At 33.7% G+C, this 23,414-nt stretch overlaps 1 protein-coding gene across 1 annotated transcript; it reads right to left on the bottom strand.

Annotated features, from left to right (window-relative positions):
- Window positions 1-3,179: 3,179 nt before the first annotated feature.
- On the bottom strand, window positions 3,180-21,904 carry LOC121122239 (uncharacterized). Its single transcript, XM_040717227.2, has 5 exons — window positions 21,767-21,904; window positions 11,204-11,308; window positions 9,833-9,866; window positions 6,577-6,742; window positions 3,180-3,411 (listed from the first exon to the last, which is right to left on the bottom strand). The coding sequence occupies exons 1-5, from the start codon at window positions 21,857-21,859 to the stop codon at window positions 3,180-3,182; spliced, it is 630 nt and encodes a 209-aa protein (XP_040573161.1). The 5' UTR covers window positions 21,860-21,904.
- Between the last annotated feature and the right edge of the window lie 1,510 nt (window positions 21,905-23,414).

Below are 23,414 nucleotides of genomic sequence, written 5' to 3' on the forward strand. Positions count from 1 at the left end.
AATTATTTTAATTGAAAATTATAAATGAACTTTTAAAAGATTGTTTTTTCATTTAAAAAATTTACAAAATATAAAATACTTAATTTTCACTTATATTGACTACTGCAGTGGAGGGGAAAATGAAGGGAAATAAAAACAAGGAATGAAGGTCAAAGAAAAGAGACAGAGAGAGGGATGTAAAAAGAGACAGACGGAGAAAAATAGAGGGGAGAGTCAGAGAGAACGGAGTGTAGGTTTTATTTCCGACAAAAGAAAACCTCTTAATGACTTTGGGGGTCCAAATAAATATCAATGTGTTTAACATTTTCTTCTTTAAAGCAAAGACCTTCTGCATTTTCCATTGTGAGCACAAAAGTCTCCCATTTACAGTTATTACCCAGGCTTACATGAACTGCTGTATGTCTATGAATGCTGTTATTTTCTTTAAAGACATTTGAGTAACCTCTTCCATCAATCCTCCATGATTTCCAGCTATTATCATCAAGAGGATATCAGGAGGCTTAGTATACTTTTTTTAAAGTTCCGATAATTTCTTTATAAACGGACAGTTATATATTGGTGTACGATATTATTGTCTTGCAATGAAATTATACAAAATCATATTAGTCACAATCATATTGTTTCACGATGATATTACCCGCAACTTTTTTGTCTGCAACCATATTACCCCAACGTTTTTATCCGCAACCTTTTTTACCACAATTATTTTACAGTGATTCAAATTATCGCCAAAATATTTTTCTACAAAAACAACACAAAATATACATTTTTTAACTTTTTTATTGAAAATTAAAACTTTTCATAGGTGGCTATCCACCTGTACGATATTATTGTCTTGCAATGAAATTACAAAAATCATATTAGTCACAATCATATTGTTTCACGATGATATTACCCACAACTTTTTTGTCTCACAATGATAATGTACACAAGGACCTCGCAACCATATTACCCCAACGTTTCTATCCGCAACCTTTTTACCACAAATATTTTACAGCGAACCTTATATAGTCTGTGTATATGAAATAAAATATATACACCCTCCCAAAGAGGAGAAGAACAATAAAAAACAATGACTTGCTTTACTCTGAAGAAGTCAAGATACAATTTTCGACTCTCAAAAGCTGACCTTTAATATACTTTAGTCAAAAAAAAAAAAAAAAAAAAAAACGACGGAAAAAGGGACTTCTAGTACTTAAAACACTTTTGACATAGACAAAAAGGCCAAAATATACTTCGAACTAACTAATTCCAAATTTAATCTAAACAACACACAAATGCACAAGATACATAACACACGCGTTTTTAAAGTATTTAATATCTGTAATTTTTCAATGAATAAACAATCTTTTTAAGGACCATATATTATTTTGAATTAAAATAATTATTTCTCATAAAAAATAGTATATAAAGTATGACTATACCCCATATTGCACGCACTTTGTTTGTCCTTGATATATAATATAAGATGTATATATATAAACATGTTTTACAAATTCAATGATTGTTGGAATCAACATTACACAAAGGACTTTTCTTACAATGTTAATGATTTTTTTAAATTACAAACATCATTACAAATTTACAACTTCTAGGACCTTGCACAACAAATAAATATTGATTAATATGTATCAAACTCGAGGGAAAGAGAAGGGCAATTAGTAAAAAAAAAAGAGCATGTTTTTTCTTCTCTTTGCTGATTGGTTTAAAATTGTCAGCTCCCATCAGGTCTATTTTAAAGGTATTGAAGGCAATTTATGTTCTACTTTGTGAGCTTAACTTAATTACATATTTATGATAATTAGGCAATACTTATTCATTGAAATATATTTTTCATATTAGGGTAACGTGTAGTGCAGTGCATTTTGACAATTGATCAACTTCAACTAAAAAGTATTCTGACTTATTGCAAATTGCACTCCCACCAAAGACTCAAGAGTTTATCAAGTAATATAATCAACTATTTTTTTCTATGTGATGTGTGTGAAAATTAAATGAATGGCTTATTATATCAGGATATCACTGGGATCCATATTCTAATTATTTATTATTCGCTTTAGGTCCACTTAGAAGAATCAATGTTTCTTCAGAAGTCTCCAGAAGGACGGTGTCTTTTGGTAGATAATGCAATTCCTACTTTATTTGAACATTTCCATTTCCCCCTCATCACTGCTGATTTAATGAAACGTCATTACAGCTAACTTACCCTCCTCCAAAACATTCTTGAAAATGTCAGGGTTACCCTTCTTTTTTTTATTATTATTATTTTATCATACCCAATGAACTACCAATTAGAATCGCTACTTATAACATGTCAATTTTAAAACTTTTTAGCTTTATTTTTTCTTTAGGACAAAATTTATTTGTATTGCTATTTTTATGTAATCCAAGATAATTTTATTTATTCAAGAATAAATTCATAAATTCATTAAAAGTAATAAAACCATCCCCGTTTCGATCCAAATCCGTAAGTAATTCTTGCACCGTTGCTCCCTCTAAAATTCCATCAGACTCGAGAAGATTTAAAATGTATCTGTAATCATATGAAACATAGATATTAGTGGGAATTTTGTGCATTGGTATAATAAATAGTTTGGATGAAATATGAGCTGGGTGGAATGGGTTTCAGAGATTCCCCATACGATTTTTTATGTAAATACATTACTATTTATTCTTTATTTCTCTAGGAGTGACTAAGCAACGTACTTTCGTATATTGAGTTCAAGAGAATAACTTCTCTCAAGTGGGTTGTTCATTGACCTACGTTGTTCCATTATCCTATTAATAAAGGAGAGTTTATCTGTCTTTCTGTAAGACAAAAAGTTACGGGGTGGATTGTATATAGTACTTCTGATGTACATACTTTATAAAAATATTTTGAAATAACGATGTCATATTAGTTAATTATTGCATGCTTGTCCATTTTTCTGTTTGTTTTTGTTTGTATATCATAATTCATAGACAGTTTCAGTAAACCGAGCTCGAAGATACAATCCGGGCCCTCTTTGGGTCGTCCTGGAATCAAATGCCCTCGCCATATCATATTTTTTTTAAGATCCCGAATATACTGACAACATACATTTATTCAATCTAATTTCGTTACAATTGAAGAACTATACTAGGACCTGCTTCAGATTCAGTTCACAGAGGAGGAATGGAGATGCACCGTAGTTGTGTTTCTAATTAATAATCAAGGACAAATCAGCAACCATCACATCTGTAACACCACTGGGCTGACAATATGCTACATACAGGAAACCAGGAAGAAACTGGAGGATTCGAAGAGCCTCTAAATGAATATTTTGAGGTGGCAGAGGCAGATAGAGGACTCCAGGAAGGTCAAAGACGCGTAGTTCATCGAGAAGGCTTGCAACATCATTTACCAGTTCCTTTGTCTCAATTGGAAAGTAACTTCAAGTCAGTGAGAAGAAGACAGTTATTGAATGTGTTAACGAGGATCTCAAATGTCAGTCTTACAAGATGCAAACCAGCCAGATCTTACTCCCCAGGAACCCTGATCTTAATCTGATGGGTTATTTTGTCTGGGGCTACCTTGAGGCACACACTAATAGACGTCTGATACAACAAAGGCAAGTCTGATGGCTGCCATCTAGTAGCACTTCGCATCTATGCCAAGAGACCTCGACATCAAGGCTTACTCCTATTCAGAGGCCGTGATCAAGGCTGAGTGCAGTTATATCGAGTAAGGCTCAAGATAAACTAACCTTGTTTTTTAATTAAAATAAAAGAATTAAAACTAACAGATGTTATGTTTGTTTTTGTATTAAATATAAGAGAGGATTCGGATTTCATCTTTGAGCCCTGTATGTTAAGATTAGAATAAAATATAAACTCTGATATTAAAAAATGAATTAACTCTCCCGGACGTTTTGTATTTAGGATACAGGAATAAGGGTTTGTTTATTTTTGATATTGAGCGCTTTAGATTACCAAAGTACTCATCAGTCATCAAATCAGAATATTTTTTTTTTATCAAACTGTTATTAATATTATTTCGTTCTCATGGACAGAACAATGAATTAAATAATAAGTATTGATTAGTTTCGTGTGAGTGTGCACATGAAAAACAGAGAGTAATACTGAAGAATTATTATGGAGTTATCTTCTAATTTTCTAGCCAACTTGACGGTCGAACTGGACAATTTCCATTATTTTATCCATATTTTCAACAATTGGCCTTCCAGAGAGTGGTACATTTTGACATCAAAATTACGGTATGGATATCAAAGAAACTAAAATTGCACGTAATTGGCTTTAAAATATCAAATCATAAAGTTATTTAATTTTCAGCCACCTAGCTCTCATTTTCACCTTGTTCAAAGAAAAACTGCGTATTTTCTCTTTGCTGGCATCCATGTTTGACGCACGCTCAAAAATGTCGGAGTAAAACAATCATGGAACTGTTATGAAAATTATTTTAGTGCAAAATCTTATCTTTCTAACGTTCTTTCGATTGTACTTATACAATGCGAAATACACATTACCAAAGCCATGTATTAAATTAAATACAGCACTTAATAGTTCATAAAGTTTCTAGTAAATTGGGAACCTCCAAAATACGTTCAATTCTTCTGAAATTTGGTAGGAAATAGTATTTTATGGTGGATATTACAAATTTATAAATACTATCCATCATGAATATCAATATTAGACATATTATTAAAGAGTGTTTACTCCTTGACAGTGATTGTTTAAAAAAAGTATTACGAGAGTAAATAAGGTAAATAAAATACATCTAGCCACAACTTTTGGGATATTTCCTTCTTGTGGTGTAAAATTACAGTTACTTTGCTACTTGATGTTAGTTACTAACCGTGTATTAGAAATAAAAACATGTCTAATTAAAAGGAAATGTTTGAGAGCAACTCTTGAATTAGAAAACATAATTTTGATAACGCGGTTAATGAGATGGGAACCCTCAAAATTACAACATATCGAATTACATGATAAACAGTTGAACAATTAAAACAACTACATTCATTTTGCACTAGCTAATCCCAAAAATGCGTGTATGAATATAAGACAGGGAGAAAAAATATATATTTAACATCATAACAACATGAGTTTTGGGTTTCAACAAGATTTATTTTTTTAATCTGAAGCAATAAACTTTTATTTTTAATAAAATTTTGATGAAATATTCATTACGTATACGCGAATTTAGGGTATGGGGTTCATTCCAAGCCGAATCAACCAATCAAAAACAGCAACATCTTGGATTTTTTTTTTCAAATTTTGTACATATTTCAATATTAGTTACAAACATGTTCATATACAATTTCAGTCAAACTTTTATATATTAACTTGTAATATATCATGAACATATATAACAAATTTGTATCGATGCATTCGAATCCACTTAAATACTACAGATGAAAATGTGTGCGTTAGTAGAGCAAATTTCTGCATATATATACTAGATATTATACTCGAATGTTTGCAATATATATGCTTGGTTTTAGCATCATCACTTATGGGTAAAAATTCATTTATTGTTTCAATATCATACTCAAAAGTATTGACGATACAATGTAGATTCAAAGGAATAAAAATCATTTTTATAGATCTCGGGGTGTAAAATATCCCAGTTATCTATCAGAGGGTTAGGAAATATATATTAATATTATCAAAATCATGGAATGGGTTGTAAATCGTAAATACTTTCGGTAAACCGAAAATTAATATGGTAACCCTGACAATTGAAGAATTTTTGAGAGGAGAGCAGATTAGCTGTCATAACGTTTTATGAGATTAGCTGCAGGCATCTATGAGAGATGATAAATAAACAAAAGTCCCACTACGTGTCAAGTAAGAATTACTCCGTTGTCGATCCTCATTTGTATACGGAGTCCACTTATAACTCCGCAATTGCTCGTCAGTGTTACTCTCTGTCATTAAGGAGCACAAACCTTCCTTGATTACACATAATACTTAAATGGTCTCTCTTGAATAATGAAAGAGTCATGTGAAAAGCTTTAAAAATTGACAAACACTCTTCAGGGTACCAAAAAGAAAACAAAAAATCCCGTCTCAAAAAATATAAGGATTTACATCCCAAAATCTGACCAATGAAAAGAATATAAAAATCAAACTATGGACCTTGTAATCAAAATTCGTGGTATGAATAAAGATACCCAATAATTTTAGATATAGTTTAGGATCTTTATTTGAGTAAAGAGACTTATATTCGCTCCGATATGACCCCTTTCAGCTATAAAATCTTTCAATCTCGCATTCACTTATTGTGAAAATTAATTATCACTATTTTATGGGCTATCTGCGACACATCTAAAGTTTAGTCTTTATAGAAATCTCGAATCCGATTTTAAAAAATTGAAGTAAAATAGGACTCTTACTCTAATTTGATTCGACTTCAATCATCGAAATCTCGAACTTGTTAATTTTTACTCGAATCCAACTCTATTAATATCGTTACTATCCTTTATGAAGCTGTATCATTTTGCTCCAAGACAAAAAACAAAACAAAAAAAATCCAAGTAAACAACGTTCATCCCGATTGAATGAAAACCCAAAAAACCCAAATTGTATTTTAACCTTAAATGATCCATTGGCAGAGTCCGATCCTGAACTTGCTTCTTTTTACATACACCGGATGTTAAAACACGGAATGTTTCCAGCGCGTAGAGTCGTTCCTTCTCAAAAGCACCCTCTTTTGACTTTTTCCCCATGAGAATTACAAATTCTGGAAATTCAATCGTACCTGTGAATGGAATGAAATTAATTAAGGTCTCAATCATATAAATGCTAATAATTTTAAGATAAGACGAGGCCCCTGACTACGTGACGGTATGCTACACCCCACCTCCTTCATTATAATCTTGCTGTCAAATTTGTCTAAAAGAAACCTTAATTTTGTGTTTTTTGAAAGAAGGTTATTCAAAAAATACTGTCAATATTATCAAACTTTTCTTAACAAGCCTCTCCTACCCCCGCCCCCCACCATACCCAAGAAAAGTTCTAGTAATGCCCCCCATATAGACTGGACTTAGATAAAGATAAATGTATGAGGGCCTAGATTTTCCCTTCCTTTTTTGAAGTTTATTAAATGCAGGTATCTTTTTGTTAGAAAAAAAATATCTATTACTCTTTTAATATAAATGGTGTTCATATTTCATGAATGACACTTTGTTTTGTTTTTATTTGTTATCTAATTACCTTTCTTTTTATGAAAAGATAATTTCTTCTCAGTTTATTTAAATTCAAAGACATTTGACTCTTTAAAACTAGCTAGCCATGGAAAAGTCTCTATTCCACCTTTTTCATAAATAAAGGTAGTCGGAAGTCGGAGGGGGGGGGGGCTCTGACAAGCCCTCTGATCCTCAAGATTCGTTATTTGATCAGTAATATTTCGGTTCTAGGAAAATTGACCAAGGCGGAATATCGTCTCCAAAAAGCCTAATTTTTTAGTTAGTTTTGAACATTTAAAGTAAGTACAACAGATGATGTATCTAGCCCATTTTTTTTGTATTTTGAGCACCTTAAAAGTTTTGGAAGCTTACCACAATGCTTTATCAGTTCTTATATATATACATAGTCTATTTTTTTGGTGTTACCACATCATATGGAATCCAAAAATGATCAAACAGATCAGTCTAAAATTTAGCAAGTAAACCTATAAAATAACCAAGCATGTTCCTACGATATTTTTATGGGATTCAAAGGCATATAAAAGCCATTTTTTACACAAATAAAACCTTCTTGATAATTAATATTTTCAATTTCCGGAACATTTTACAGCATAATTTCTGCAATATTTACAAAAATGAACCAGTTGCCGAGGGTTATTTTTTCGGTGACATAATTCTCCATAACTTTTTTGTTTTTTAAGGTACGAAAGAAATTTTATTAAGTTTAATTAGAATTCTAATAAATGATCTTAACCACCTCTTCTTTTTCAAAATTAGGTCTAAAAAGTTTCTTGTTATTTTCTTCGCAAGTTTCAATTTGGTAATTTTTTGACAAATATAAAGAATGGACTTCTCATCTTGACGACAATTTCTTTCATGCATATATGTTGGTATGTTCTTTGAGGTTTATAACACTTTTTTTTTGTTTTAAGTCATAATGATACATATTCGTATATTATAATCAACCCTGGATGAAAATCCAGTGTAGAATGGTCAAGTTAAAAAAAAAAACGAAAATCAACATGGTAACCCTGATAATTTGAAGAATGTTTAATAAGAGATAAAGCGTAATGCTCACGACATTTTATTAGATCAGCTACAATTAGCATTGACAAGAGATGAAGGGGAATAGGATATCAACAATGATATTTGCTAGTATTACTCCGATGTTGATCCAACAAGGACTTACAATTATAACTGCGCAACAAATCCTTAGGGTTACTCTCCGTCTTTTATGAGCACACACAAATGTTCAATCAGGTTTCGAATGTAATTGAATCTATTAAGGAAAGGATGTTCACTAGGCAGGAATTAAATAATAATGACAACTGCAAAGGAAAAGAAAATTCCTTCGTTATGTAACCAATTAAAAATTAACGGGCCGGCTAAAAGACACAACAGATTTACAACATTAATCGTTATCAATGTGATTTCCTCTTTGACCCGAGCAACGCGTGGGTAATCCTTTGCTAATATTAATTAAAATATCGTGAATCTATTGAAAACATACTAATTTGACTAAATAAGTAAATATTGATTCTTCTAGTCAATGTTTGGATGAACGATTCCATGTTAAGAAAGTTATCATTGATATTTTGATGATCCATCATGCAATAAACTAATTAATTATATGCCAATACTTAATCCTTGCGATATACTCAAAATCACTTAATACATATAGTTTTATACACTCGATAAATGAGATGTGTCTTTTATAGAAATACAGGTTGTTCAGACCAAATCCGTGCATTTTTCCAAAATATTTAAATTGTGAATGAAACCACATTTTTCGGCGAATTTACTTGAAAATTGGCTTGAATTGTACATATAAATGTTGAAAAAGAGTTCATTTGACGTATCCGCATTCAGCTTAAATCCCATCCTGTATCAGGCCAAGGAAGGAGGCGCAAGCAGTAACGAGGGAGTTCTCTGGAATGTTGGTCATCGTTTCCCTGATGGACAGAATCAGGGAGTCCTTGATGGCATGAGATTTTCAATTGGTTTTAGATTCAACGTAGGCCCCGACAAAATAATCCATCACATTTAGTCCGGACTGCCAGGGCCCATATTTTCTTCCCAATGAAGTCATAGCAGGGCTCACTCACCAACTTCAGTTACTTGTCTGAGACATGACAAGGTCATGAGTCTTGTTGGATCCATTTGAAATATCAATATGAACTAAAATCATCATCATAGTGCAACACCATTCCTCCTCCATAAATACAATATTTTTTATATTTGGAGCAGCTATCGACATGATGCCTAAAACTTTACAAAAATTTGCTAAAATAAAAACGTATCTGCCACAAAAAAAAAAAAAAAAGAGACGCCCTCATAGAGTTAAACCCATTTGGTCTTTTGCCCTTCTAATCTTGAAGAAAAGTCAAGAAAAGAAAAAATCCAAATTTACCATTCTAACTACGCATGGTCTTGTGACCGAGTCATATAAAGTCGAATAATGGTTATTTGGCAAACTTGGAAAAAGGGTTATTTGACAAATTTTGCAAAAAAAGCTATTTGGAAAAAAATTGAATCCATTTCAAGTCAGAAGAAGTCCAAATCCAAGTCTATAAAAAAAGGGACTCAAGTCTGGACTTTACATAATACACCTATGGCTTCAATGAAATACTTTTATGAAACGGAGACGACTCCAATCCCCTTACCATTCATGTCGTCATCATATTCATTAATGAGACCCTTCAAAAAATAAAAAATAAATTAATGGATGTTGTGTACATATATACAAGATTGTTCAAAAGTTTTAAACCTCATTATTAATGCAATAATTAATTTATCAATAGACATATCTAAATTTAGTTTTAATAATAGTCTATAAGTATATTTATTTTCTATTTCTTATTAATGACCTATTCTATATATCCGTCAACAATAGTTTATCGACGTTGAAATGAGTTGCATGCTGTACAGATCCTTTTTTCAAGTAGTTCCTCCCAAGCAACTTCGATTGCATTTCGTAGAATATACAAACTTTGATAGGACTGGACTTTCAACTTCGACTCTAGATACCCCTATACAAAATAATCGTAGGGATTTGCATCTGGACTTAAAGGTGGTTGCATTGATTTGTCCCGATATTGAATGTGATGTTCCAACCATACTTGAGTTCGGCGTCCAATGTTTATGGGAGCCACATCTTGCTAGAAAAAGTACAAAGGGTTACTTTCAGACGATAGAAGCACCACAGGTTCTAAAATCCTTGAGGTGTAATCATCTTGGCTCATACAGAGACCTTTGGGCAAAAAACTAAGGGGAGTTTGTCTCCGGAACTCAAAACTCTGTTGCAAACAATAAGAGATCGGCTATTGGTATGAACAGGTATGGTTTTATCATCCAATGACAAAACATCGGACCTGGATCAAGTTTAATCTTTTTGTCTATTGACTTTTTGGTTCAAATCCCACTTTTTTTTAATCTCTGAAAACAATTTTTGTTCACGGCGTACTAACTTGTAACAATTCTCGACAACGTTCGAATCTCTTCGCTCTGGTATTGGCATTAATGTTTTGACTACCGTAACTTGTCATTTTCAAATCCTCACGGACAATTTTACAAGATGACAACGTTGAAATTCCTATTTCACTACCTATTTGGGACATCCATCTTTTCGGATTCCAATAAATCTTTAGTCGAAGTATTTCGATGTTCTTCCTGTTTTGTTAAGTTCTGGGACGACTGAATTTTGGTGTATCATTGACACTTCTGGTCTCTCAGTGCCTCTTAATTGTGCATTTAATCTAACTTAAGCTTAATTTCCGGAAATAAGTGGATAAATTTGAATTGGCGTTTTTCATGGTTAAGAAAAACTTCGACTTCATTTTGTAAGTGCTGCATGACGATTTAGGGGGTCAAAATTTATTTTACCTATTTGATGAGGATTGCATCTCTTTTCAGCGTCAACCAATCAGATTCACGATTCATAATTCAGCGCCAAAATAATTATGATGCAAACTGAGATGTTTAAAACTATTGAACAACAGATATGACAAATTAAACTACATTTATTATTCATTTACCTCAATTTCAATGCTTGTAGGATTAGCTCCCAAGGACCTCATTACTTGTCCTAATTCACATGTTGATATGTTTCCACTATCATCCTTATCGTACTCGTAGAATGCCTAAAATAACAGAATAGCAAAAAAGAAGTACATTAGTCATCTTAACAAGCATATCTACACACTAAATAAATCATGGATTTTTTTCGAAATTTGCATATTTTGAAAGTTTTTAAAGAAGTGTAATCAATAATAAGGTCTATAATTATTCGTAACAGACAAACGAATATAAATTAACATTAATAGAAATGATTTTGTCAATAAATATTAAACTTATCTTTCATTTACGGGGTACAGATTTTCAATCTTTACAAAAAGTTAAGCTTCTTTCTTGAATTGTTTGTGCCATTCATTTAAGAAAAATGAAATACAAAGGATTCCTTAACAAACCAGCTGAAGTATATATTACTTTTACTTTTCTTTCCAGTCTTAGATGAGCACGGAAAGAGACAACATAAGTAAGATCTCGGTTCTCCTTTGTGTGGGGGAGGGGGCTGGGAGAAACTGCATGCCATGCAGACGTATCCAGACCCACTGTGTACACAGTCAGAAAGAGGATGGAAGAAAACAATAGAATGGAGAAGCGTACAGGAGGTCAGAGAAGAAAATTCTTGATCCAGAATTGGGCAAGAACCTTTTTGAGGCAGACCAACCAAGTCAATGAGAACTCATGCAACAGACCTGGTTGCGGATGAGAAGAAAGTGAAGACTATGGGTAAAGACATCATTTTCACATGGAAATGTGGTACTACAGAAGAACGGGGGCCCTGCACACATGGCAAAAGTGGTCTAGAATTATCTCAAGAATAACATGGACTTCTACTTCTAGGAGATGTGGTTTCAGCACATCCCAGACCTGAACCCACTGTACTTTGCTTTCTGGCTATAGATTGAGTCCAAAGTCTGTAAAGTTCATCACCCCAATATATATTATAATACACCTCAGATTGTAGAAGTGAACCACTGGTCCAAAAGTTGGATCATTAACCACCACTTCCCTGATTTTCAAGGAACCCTTTCGATATCCTATAATACACCCCAGCCCATGGGTTGTGCAAGTGATACGGGCGTCAAAAAGGTGGGTCATTAACCACCACTACCGCTTCATTGAGTATTAAGAATCCCTTTGTAATAGTATATTATAACCCTAGGACCACGGGTTGTGCCTGTAACTTGTGCATGGAAGTCACCAACACTCACAATCTCAGAAATCATATGATAGAGCAAATGGAGACATTCTTTTGATGTGGCATCGTAACAACAAGACAAGTAAGTTGGTTCATAGACAGTGGTTTGTTCAGTATGACAAGTTCCAAGTATCGACCGTGGAAAAACAGATCCCCGCTACGGCATGGCTGTTGTGATCCATGTAGCAGAAAACGCATATTATAGATTAGGGACTAAAATGATGTAATAAAACAGTTCAATATAAGAAAGTAGTCTAAGCCTTGCAAAGAATCATTCTTCGGTGTTGATGTAAGTTTCAGGGAAAAGGAAGTTACATTGCGACTGACCACATCAATTCTGTCGGATGGGAATGAACAATTACACAGACTCCAAAAAAATAAGTTCATCTACAAAAAAGGGACACCTTTGTCATAGTAAATGACATAATAACACATCATGCAGCAAAGGTAGTTTATTTGGTGAATGTGTTTATGTTTAAGATATATTTAGGTAACATTAGTTATGTTAGGTATATTCAAAAAGATGATTTTTTGAAATTATTACATTCTATGTTGAAAAGTATGTTTAAATAATTTTTTTGTTTATGTCTATTTTGAACAAACTAAAAACATTTATATGAAAGATATAACTGGGTAGTTTGAATATTATGAAATAGGATCAACAATTCTAATGTAAATTTTTATTAGATCTTTACTAGTTGCTTTGTTCATCCTGATGTGCCCAAATTTTTTTCATGTCCATTCAAATTGCTTACATTTTAGTATTAAAAATAACTGAACCTCTGGCTGCAAAGGAGCTGTATGCCGGTCATAAACAACCACCAAAGTTAAACTTAAAGGGAGCGGGGATCAAGTTGTCGCCAAAATATTTTTCTACAAAAAACAACCCAAAATATACATTTTTTAACTTTTTTATTGAAAATCAAAACTATGACGAGCATATAGGTATAGAGTAGCCATTCATTTGATATAATCACCGTTGGCATCAATAACGGCCTCAATACAGCCTCTGAACCGACCACAGGCTCTTTTGGCCATCTCATTGTCCATGATGCTGAATACCTCCTTGATGGAGTCCATCAGGCTGGCCTTGGTGCTATGGGGATGTCTGTTGGTATGTCTCTCGACATAGCCCCAGACAAAATAGTCCAAAGGATTAAGGTCGGGAGAGTTAGGAGCCCACAAATCCTTGGTTACGAAATCATAACAGTTCTCGGTTAACCACTGCATGGAGATTTTGGACACATGGTAGGGTGTTGAGTCCTGTTGCCACACCCAGGGCCTGTCTCCGGCCTTCATGGACCTGGTTGGGTCATCTTCAAACATCTTCTTCACCTTGTCGACAAAATCGGTGTCCCTGACCTTCCTGTTGGCGCCCTCCTCTTTGGGTGCCCTCTTTATGGTGGCATCAACCTCCCAGGTGTCCTTTAGCTTCTTACGTATACGCTGAACAGTCCGTAAATTCACTCCTAAGGTTGAAGCAATCGTTGAATTGGAGATTTCACCTCCATTATTAACCAATGCCATACCTAAGGCGGACCTGGAGAGCTCCTCGTTCCACTTATAGCTCTTTATCTCCTCATATGATGACGGCATTATGCTAACTGAACTACGTATCGTCAGCTGACAAGAATAGATTTCCTATTTGGTAACCAGTTTTTTATTTGATAATGTCGTCTTCAAGTTATCAAGGTTTAAAGTAGGCGACAATCTGATCCCCGCTCCCTGTACCTTTACTACAGAGACCACTAAGTATACTACCTAAAAAAGTTCAAGAGTTATGAGAATACCGACCCACCTTTTCGACCAGCGTTCACTTGTACAACCCATAAGTATTATAAGATATTGACAGGGATCCTCAATGCTCGGGGAAGAGGTGGTGGGGGTAATGCTCCACTTTTTGAACCTTCGATTATTTGCACAACCCCTGAGTGGAGATAGGATATCAAAAGAGGTCATTGATGCTTAGGAAAGTGGTGGGTAATGATCCACTTTTACATATTTTACTTCAGGGCTGAATGCTCACGCAACCTCTTGAAAGTGCGTGCTGTTTTCCTTAGTTACACTCAATACATAGAACTGAAGTGAAGAAAATATTATTCGGTTTATTCTGCCATCAAATAATTATAATTATAACTCACTAATCAGAATTGGATAATCGGGCACGGGCTGTACTTAACTCGTATTAAATCGGTACTTCAAACTCCACAAAGACTCGATTCACACGAGAAAAAAGAAATTTTAGATTTGACCAGGACTCAATGTGAAAGACTCGTAAATCGACTAGAATTATTTATTTATTTTTCAAATATAATTCCAAATCATTCAGAAAAATTGTTGACGAATCTTTTTAGTCAACCGACCCAGGTAATTCACCTCACTAAATATAACCTTCATTCCCAGCATTAATTAAAATATATAATTATAAATATACTATACGTAATTAATATTTCGTACTTATTAACCATAATTATTTTTCAGCATTCATCTTGTATTATAACTAAGGGTGCACCTTTTGTAATGAAAAATTGAAGTTTTACATATTGTTCTTTTTTTTTTTCAAATTATGTTCATTCTTTGATAGATGGTGCAGGTAAGAACAACTTTTTCTTAAAAAAAGGGAAAAATTCATGTACAACTTTACAATAACTTTATTTTAAATCTTTAGTAGAATTACAATATAGTCTTGTATACATTAAAATTATGGATATAATTAGTTTGGTTATACCGTATTGGGAAAGAAAAAAACCATAGACTAATACAAATAAATTATTTAACAATTAAATGTAGAATTTATATGTATTTTTAAATAACTCATAGTATACCTGACCCTCTAGAGGGCTTATATTATCTAGTGGTACACAATTTATTATTTTCAATCCGAAATGGCATTTGTGCAAACCCACCGAGAGGACAACATGACATCTTAGCTCATAACATATAGAGTTAATCTCTCGCATTGTTCATTATTCCTCTGATTAAACTAATATATAATTAATCAAATTTTTCTACCTAATTTTATGCAATCATTAATTCTCTTCAATTTGACTGATGATAAACAGACTTCGTCAATGAAAAGAATGTGTTACATGCGGAATTGTTAGGCGTATCTGTTATGTATTTAGTATTATACCGGGTGGTCCATTCAAATCTGAACACTTACTAATTCAATAATTAATGAAAGTGGAGTGATTGATATTAATTAATATTTCGATAGGCAAAAGAATAAACAATTAGTTACTAAACAAATCTGTGCTCTCTAGATTATGTACAAGTTGAGAAAAGAATAATTGAACGTGATTGAAGAATTTCTATTTCGCGCAATCCAAGTAGTTTGACATCTCAAGGACCACCGTCTACGCCGTCAGCAAGGCGAAACGTTGGAGAGGAAGACGAACTCTATTAAAAAAGTCAAATTGGGCCTGGAAGAGTTAAAGTAAATAGGCCAGGCCATAGGGTGATTTTGGATAGTCAAGAATGTGTAAAAAAAGGAAAATAGCAGAATTACAGTAAGATTATTTAGAAATTTTGAAAAATCTTCCATTTTTCAAGTTAAAATAAAGATGGAATCGTTAAGGAAAGTTACGTGATTCAGGAAATGAAATGACTATAACCAATCAACAATTCCTTAAAAGGATGGGTATTACTCCAACGATGTTGAAGGAATCTAAAGTTAACTGTATTAGTAGCGAACCGGGAGTCTGTTCACGATATTATGCTAGATTTTATATTAACATCAGCTATGGATCGGAAGAAGTGGAAGAAGAAATCACGGTATTTACTTAATCCTACACTCATAGAAGACCTGGAAAGAATTGAAAATATTACCAGAGGAATACCCAGTACAATTAAAATCAAATCGTAAATGAAGCGGGATTGGTAAAGGGAATGGAGAAAATATTCCTACGACGGAGAAGATTGAAAAAGTACGTCAAAATTTACTTGTAAAGTAGCAAGATGTTGTCATCATCATCGAAGGATATAAGCCATTGAAGAAGATGAAGTACAAACTATTAAAAATTACATTAAAAGAAGATGCTATACCTTATATATTGTATAATGCAAAATGTTGTATGGTGTTTGATGGATGGAATTAGATGGAAAGCCCCCACAGAGCTCGGGAAAAAGGAGGCGACCTCAGTTGGACAAGAAGAAGAGACTTGGACCATTTGGAGTGAGGCGGAGTGAAGAATGATCAGAAAATATACTTGAGAAACAACGATATAATATTAAATGCTCGAAAAGTAAATATGAGCCCTGTCTGCATAAAAACAATCCTTAAAAGAATGTTGTCAAAGCCGAGCAGGAAGTTAGGAAATATTCAAGAAAAAGTATGACGAGCCTATCCAGAAAAAAGAAAGAGGACCTAGTCGTTTTTAGATGGGCGCAGCTTATTAAAATTATAAGTCATAGTTTGGCCAACATAATGGCGTCACCCTCTAGTCGCAATTGGAAAGAAAAGTGGAGGTATTTGTAATGTATTCGTATCTCCTTCCCTTTGATTCTCTTATTTCTTATATATATATTTGTAAAGTACTGTCTTTAAATTGTTATAAGTATAAATAGCCATGTATTATGTGTATGTATCAGAGTAGTGTTTTGTATTAATAAGAATATAATTGTTCCTATTAAACAATCCTTGTATTCCTCCACGTCATTCCTTACCTCATTTCGCCCGTTCGTCGTGGATCCCTCCTTTTATTAAATATTTGGTACCTCGTCACCTTCGTCAAGACACACCAGTATAACACTTACAGTAGATCACAAAGTTAAATAAATTTTTCAGAACGCTAATACATCCAATGACAAGTCCTAAGGATATTATTTCCATTATGTCATTGGAGACTAAATATTTCACTATTTTTGACCTCATAAAGGGTATTGGCAGATACCATTGGATCGTAATAGTCGGGAAATAACGACATTTATTATTACGGCTTGGGGAAGATATATGTTTAAAAAGGTGGCTGATGAGATTGAACGAAACGAGTTATTTTTCTATTATATGATGGTCCAAGCTTACGGATGGCTTAATAGTATGAAAAAACTGGATGATTATATTTTGCTGCCCGACAAAAACTTCAAAGATCATGTAACGAGGGTAAAAAAAATGTTAAGTATCAGTATGAATTTGCCAAAAGAGAAGTCGAATATATAGGATATATTGTTGCAGAAGAAGAAGGCATCAACATCCACCCAAAAAAGACAAAAGCTTTAGATAAGTTCCCTACTCCATCGAAAATCTCTGAACTGTGTTCATTTTTGGGGATGGGCAATCAAATGAATTGAATTTCTAAAGGTATTGTGAAACTTGTAATACCATTACATTCATTTTTATAGAACAAAAAAGAACTTGCATGGATAAGAGAACAGGAAAAAGCGTTTGAAAACTTATAGAAGTAAAAAGGAAAGGTGACTCAGAAGAGTCACTTTCTTCTGGGAAGAATTAATATTTTGGAGACTGATGCAGCAAAGAAAAAGGATTTTGGTTACGCCTTGAAGCAGAGGGATGAGAATAGAAAATGGAATTCGAACGAAGCTAATTCAAGATGGTTCAGTAAATCAGAAGAAAATTATGGGATGAGTATTATGGATATGATGTACATTTATTGGGACACAAAGAAGCTTAATCTTTATTTACAAGGTGTGGATCACTTTGTGATAGAAACAGCCCATCAAGCTATAGTTACTATTATGAATAATAAAACGTTAGAGACGATATAGAGAATCCGTGACCAAAAGAAATTAAAGAACGTACTCAAGTGAGATATAATTTTACAGTCAAATGGAAAAATTTGGTAATTGCAGACGCACTTTTAAGAAAGACATATTGGAAACCACCTATAAGTGAATATTTTTTGGCAGATACTGATACAGTTCGGGAAACAAGACGAATATAAATAAAAACTATTCTTGGAGATCAGACAGATAAGGTCTGTGGACAAATAAGGGACAAGAGATTGCCAAAATTGAAAGAGCATGCTAAACAAGATAAAAGTTATCCGGAACTAGTCGAATATGTTCTCAACGGATTTGGAAAAAAATATGAGAAAGTTACCAGAGGAAATAAAGATGTATTGGAATTTACGAATTAAATTATCTATATTCGAAGGATTGGTAACAGTGGACAATAGAAGAATCGTGATTCACACTTGAATAATAATCCTCTTGAGATATATGCTCAAGATGCATTTTCCTAAAAAAATAAATATAAAATAACATAACAATAATTAAACTAATTAAAACAGATACACTAACAAATATTAATAAGTCCATAGTGTATGTACATAAGAGATAAAACTATTATTTAAAATAAAAATCGTTGCATGACGCAATGTTTTTAATTTATCTTCACGAAATCTAGTATATTTCTTCATCCTCTCCCCGATTATCATATATTATACAATACTAGATATATTTTCACAAACTGGGATAATTTATTCTTTTCTTTTTGCTTCTTTTACTCTCTTAAGCCTGCCAAAAGGAATTTTGACCCAATGCAATCATAACCCACTCTAAAAATCTATCAGCGACTACAATATACCTTTGTCCTTTAATAGCGCAATAATCTTCCACAACGGCTTCAAATAGAGAGCTTAGAATAGAAATCCTAACCGAAAGATAATTAGCTTGTGATGGAGCAATTGAATCACGAGGTTGGTATACCTTTCTAGTTTTATTTTTGTTTTAAATCACTGCGTTGATAGGCACAGGGAACGAACGATCGATATTTTATATTGTTGTAAAACATCTCTAGATAGGTACAAACTTTTAGTCTGGAGACTCACATATACCATTGTTCCGGCTTCTTTCCAAACTTTTCCCTTTGTTTCCAGACGTAGTAAAATCATTTTATTCCATCCCCTGAAACCCTCACTGAATATTTTAAATACATTTCCACACTGGGGACATTTTTTTAAGTAACCTTTCCTGACTCAGTTTCATATCCCAGTGCTGCTGAAATCGATGTATTACTAATGACACTACTAGCACGTTCTCTGCTTTCAATAATTTTTATGAGCTCGGATAGTATTTTCGTATCCACATTCGGAATTGTTATGATAGTTATGATATATTTGAAAATTTCTGGGTTTTTTATTCCTGGCAATACCATGATACGAATTATTTCCCCTGTATAACCAACACGACTTTCACTGAAAACCCACACGTATTTACCTTACTTCAGGCCTTCACTGCAAATGATTTTATAGACTCCTTAGGAGATTGCTTCATAGAGAATACATCCGTTTGTTTCATACATTTTATCTCATGTAATACTCCAAGTGATATTATGAGATCTATGGCAGTCTATTTGTATTTATTTAAGATACCAGGGTTATATTTAACATCATTACCCCAATCTTTTCACAGCACTGAAACAACTGGTCGACTTTTTCTTCATCCCCGAACTTAGTGACTCTCTTGAACAATCCCCATCGGTCCAAAAACATGACTAAATTACGAACGTTATTTTTATGGAATCAAGAAAAGACAACTAACTACCAACTTTTAATATGTTCAAATCCTGTAGTTAGCTTTATATTTCATTCACTATGTTCAAGTTCACAACCAATCATAGCCTCAACACGACATCGAACAAATTGGCAGCTCTTGAGGATGAAGACCGTCTCCATGGGGTACTACGCTGTCATGATAGAAGCTCAGAGCGAATTCAAATTTGGATGAGAAGTGAGGTAGACATTGTTCTCCAAGATGCTCTAAACTGCAAAGTCCAGGAAGTTGAGATCAAGGCTGAAGAGGACAACATGGAGGCAGTCCAGAAGTCTCCCATATTGTAAATGTAGAAGTTTTGGTTCTTTTTGGCTGTATAGGGATATAATCGACTTATTGATGTTATAGGCAATATGAATGGAGATGTCAACTGTCTCTGTAGACTTCTCGATATTTACGACGGTGCGAAGGAGATCGCTCACGCTTTCCATTTTTTGTTGTTGCTTCGACAATTTCACACTATGCACGGCGTTAGCTCGCTAACACCAAAATATCTAATGCCTTTTTTTGTCAGCTGTCGATTTCCCCGTCTTAATTGATAATTGAATGCTATTTGCTTATCCCTCGTAGTATATACAGGGTTGACCTTATCTAGTAGTACACTTAATTTAAATTATAATAAATGGGAAATTTATTGGTCGATTGTCTTCAAACTCGAGGAAAGTTAGGTTTTGTGACTCAAAATTCCTTATGTAAAGTTTCGACTCAATTAAAAACAGAACAAACGAGAACGAGTAAAATGGAGCTACAAAAAATGTAAATTTGAAGGTTCTTCCTTTCTACATGTCCCCCAGGTTAATATCTAAGGAGTTCGGATGCAACTGTACCACTTTCTGTCATTCCAGATGCTTATTCACCGCTACCATGGTATTGGGCGTTGTAGCCACCAAAAACGAAGTCTTCCCTCCCATTTTAGTGGAGAGGAAGGAGCTACACAATGTAGATGCTTACATAGAACTTCTGGATAACAAAGTACTACCTTGGGCAAGAGAAAAGTTTGTGTACAACTTTTATTTCACTCAAGACAGAGGTCCGAGTCATCGCAAGATCCGGTCCTTCCTGAGCGACAACATTGTACCTCAACATGTGCGCGCCCAAGACCCCCTTGGGCTCCTGTATCTAGGCACATCTGGAGGAGAGGGTGTGTGCTACTCCTCACAGGAGTGTCCAGTCTGTAGATACTTCTATCAAGAAGGAGTGAACCAAGCTCGACAATGACTACATAGTTTAGGACTGCAAGGGATTTACGCATTGCATTGAGCCAATTATTAGAGCTGAGGGCTCACATATTGAATAAAAGTTGTGCCTAGTGCTATTTTCAGAGGATTTTGTTAAATAAATGTCCTCACAAAACCTTTTGCTTAAAAAAATTCACTCTTGAAAATATTAAAATGTGTACCACTAGATATACATCAAACCTGTATATATACTTTGGACATTAAATTATAGGAATACAAATATATAGCTACGCTTTACATGAATATTACTAATTCGAATAGAACATTATGTAGGATTTTAATATTTTGAAATATATGCGTATGTAATTAATTTTAAAAAAATATAACAATGAAAGTCTTGTGCTACTTAAGAAAAATATATAGGAGTTGGGTTGATTGACTTATTTGGCTAACTACCAGAAAACCCGTAGTTAAAATAACAGGGATAAAATCGTAATTAAATGCCACTTCAAGTTTGGTTCCCCACTCTGTATTTGCAGTTCAAATCCAGCCTAGAAGTGGAGCAAGGAGTGGGTTCCTCTTATGTCCCTTTTAACCGACCCTTTTGAAGCTTTTTTGTTAACTATATAATATATGTACCTTACCTCATAAAATTCTTGAATATCCCTTTCATTTACTTCTATACGATCAGAGACTTGCTTAATTATTTCCATGACAACTTTTGGCTTGAGTGACATTCTGATTTTACTTCTAAGACAAAACTAAAGGGCTCCAAAATAATATTTTTGTGACTTACGATAATTTGTGAGTGGTGAAGGCTTTTTATATATGTAGGTATTTCAAATGGGAAGAAAGCATCAAGCAACTGTACACTGTAAAAAAAATAGATATGTGAATGCAAAACAAATTATGAGACTTGAGATATTTTGTAGATATGATTCATGTTATTTATTTATTTATATTTTATTTTGATATATATAAATGAATCAAAATCAAGACATGGAGAAAATTACAATTTATTTTGACACTTCGTGTATATGTTGTATACAATTTGCAACTTGAATAAGAAAATTGTACAAGTTACAACTTGTCTAAGCAAATTGAACAGGGCTGAGGACTCAAACGTTAACTCGAAAGGTTACTTCTGAAATACTTCAATATATTTGGATTTTCAATAATAATAAAAATAAATAACTGTAACAAAACTTGTAAACAAAGCCTTTGCAAACTTGGTCACTCAATATGTCCACCTTCAGCATCAATCGCAGCCAAAAGGCCTTGAAGGAATTTCTGACAAACTCCTAAGACGTAGCTACTATGGCGGCCTTTGGTGATTCCACATTCGGATGTGGAGTCTTCTTGGTTTCGCTCTCCAGAGTGCACCACGTAGTAAAGTCCAGCGGGTTCAAATATGGCGAGGAAAGGCCACACCTCTTTAACTCTCGAGCCTCATGGTCTTCGTGATCTCTATCAGTGGTGGGGGACTCGTGTCTAAGGACAATCCCATTTCATCTTCACGTCCCTACTGATTGTCCTAGGAGCTACAGAGAACTCGTTCGCCGGGGGAATCTTCGATTTCGTGGTGTCCTTCTTGATTTTATTTTCCAAACCGGACAGGAACTTCGGATCCCTCGTTAAATTGTGTCTTCCACTTCTTCCTTTCCTAGAGAGGTCTTTATTTTTCAACTTGGTCACCTTGAAAATCAGGCTCCTGGATTACTTCACAATGTCCATAAAACTCCCCACCTCAACTTCAGCATCTAGGATAATTGAGATACCCTGCCTTTTGACTTTTTCTCACTCATGATAACGGGTGGCGAAATGTTTATTATAGTTTGTTTATACAAAAAGGATGGCTCAACCAGAGTATCCTAAAATAATTACTAAGCCTTCCTATATTATTGAAAAAATTGACAGTCTACATTTCCCTGAACAACACTTTGTGCAAATTACAACTTTTACGTCTCATTAGGCAATTAGAATTACATCATCAGTCATTTTGAATTTTAAACAATTAATGGATATTATTACTTCATTTGACATATTAAAATTACATATTATAACCGCCGAGTTCATGTTTTCACCTCAGTTTGTTTGTGTCTTTGTTTATTAGTCACCTGGATTACGACAAAAGTTACAAGTCTATTTAGAGAAATTTTGTAGGAACATTATATATGTTAAGAGAGTACACCCATTTAAAATCCAAGAAGTCAAATTGTTATTTGTATAAATTTATAGCAGAATTACGGATAAAGTTACCCTTCGATTTTGGTGAAAATTTGTAGGTTGGTC

The sequence above is a fragment of the Lepeophtheirus salmonis genome, chromosome 7, assembly GCF_016086655.4.
Source record: "Lepeophtheirus salmonis chromosome 7, UVic_Lsal_1.4, whole genome shotgun sequence".
Classification (NCBI taxonomy): Eukaryota; Metazoa; Arthropoda; class Copepoda; order Siphonostomatoida; family Caligidae; genus Lepeophtheirus; species Lepeophtheirus salmonis.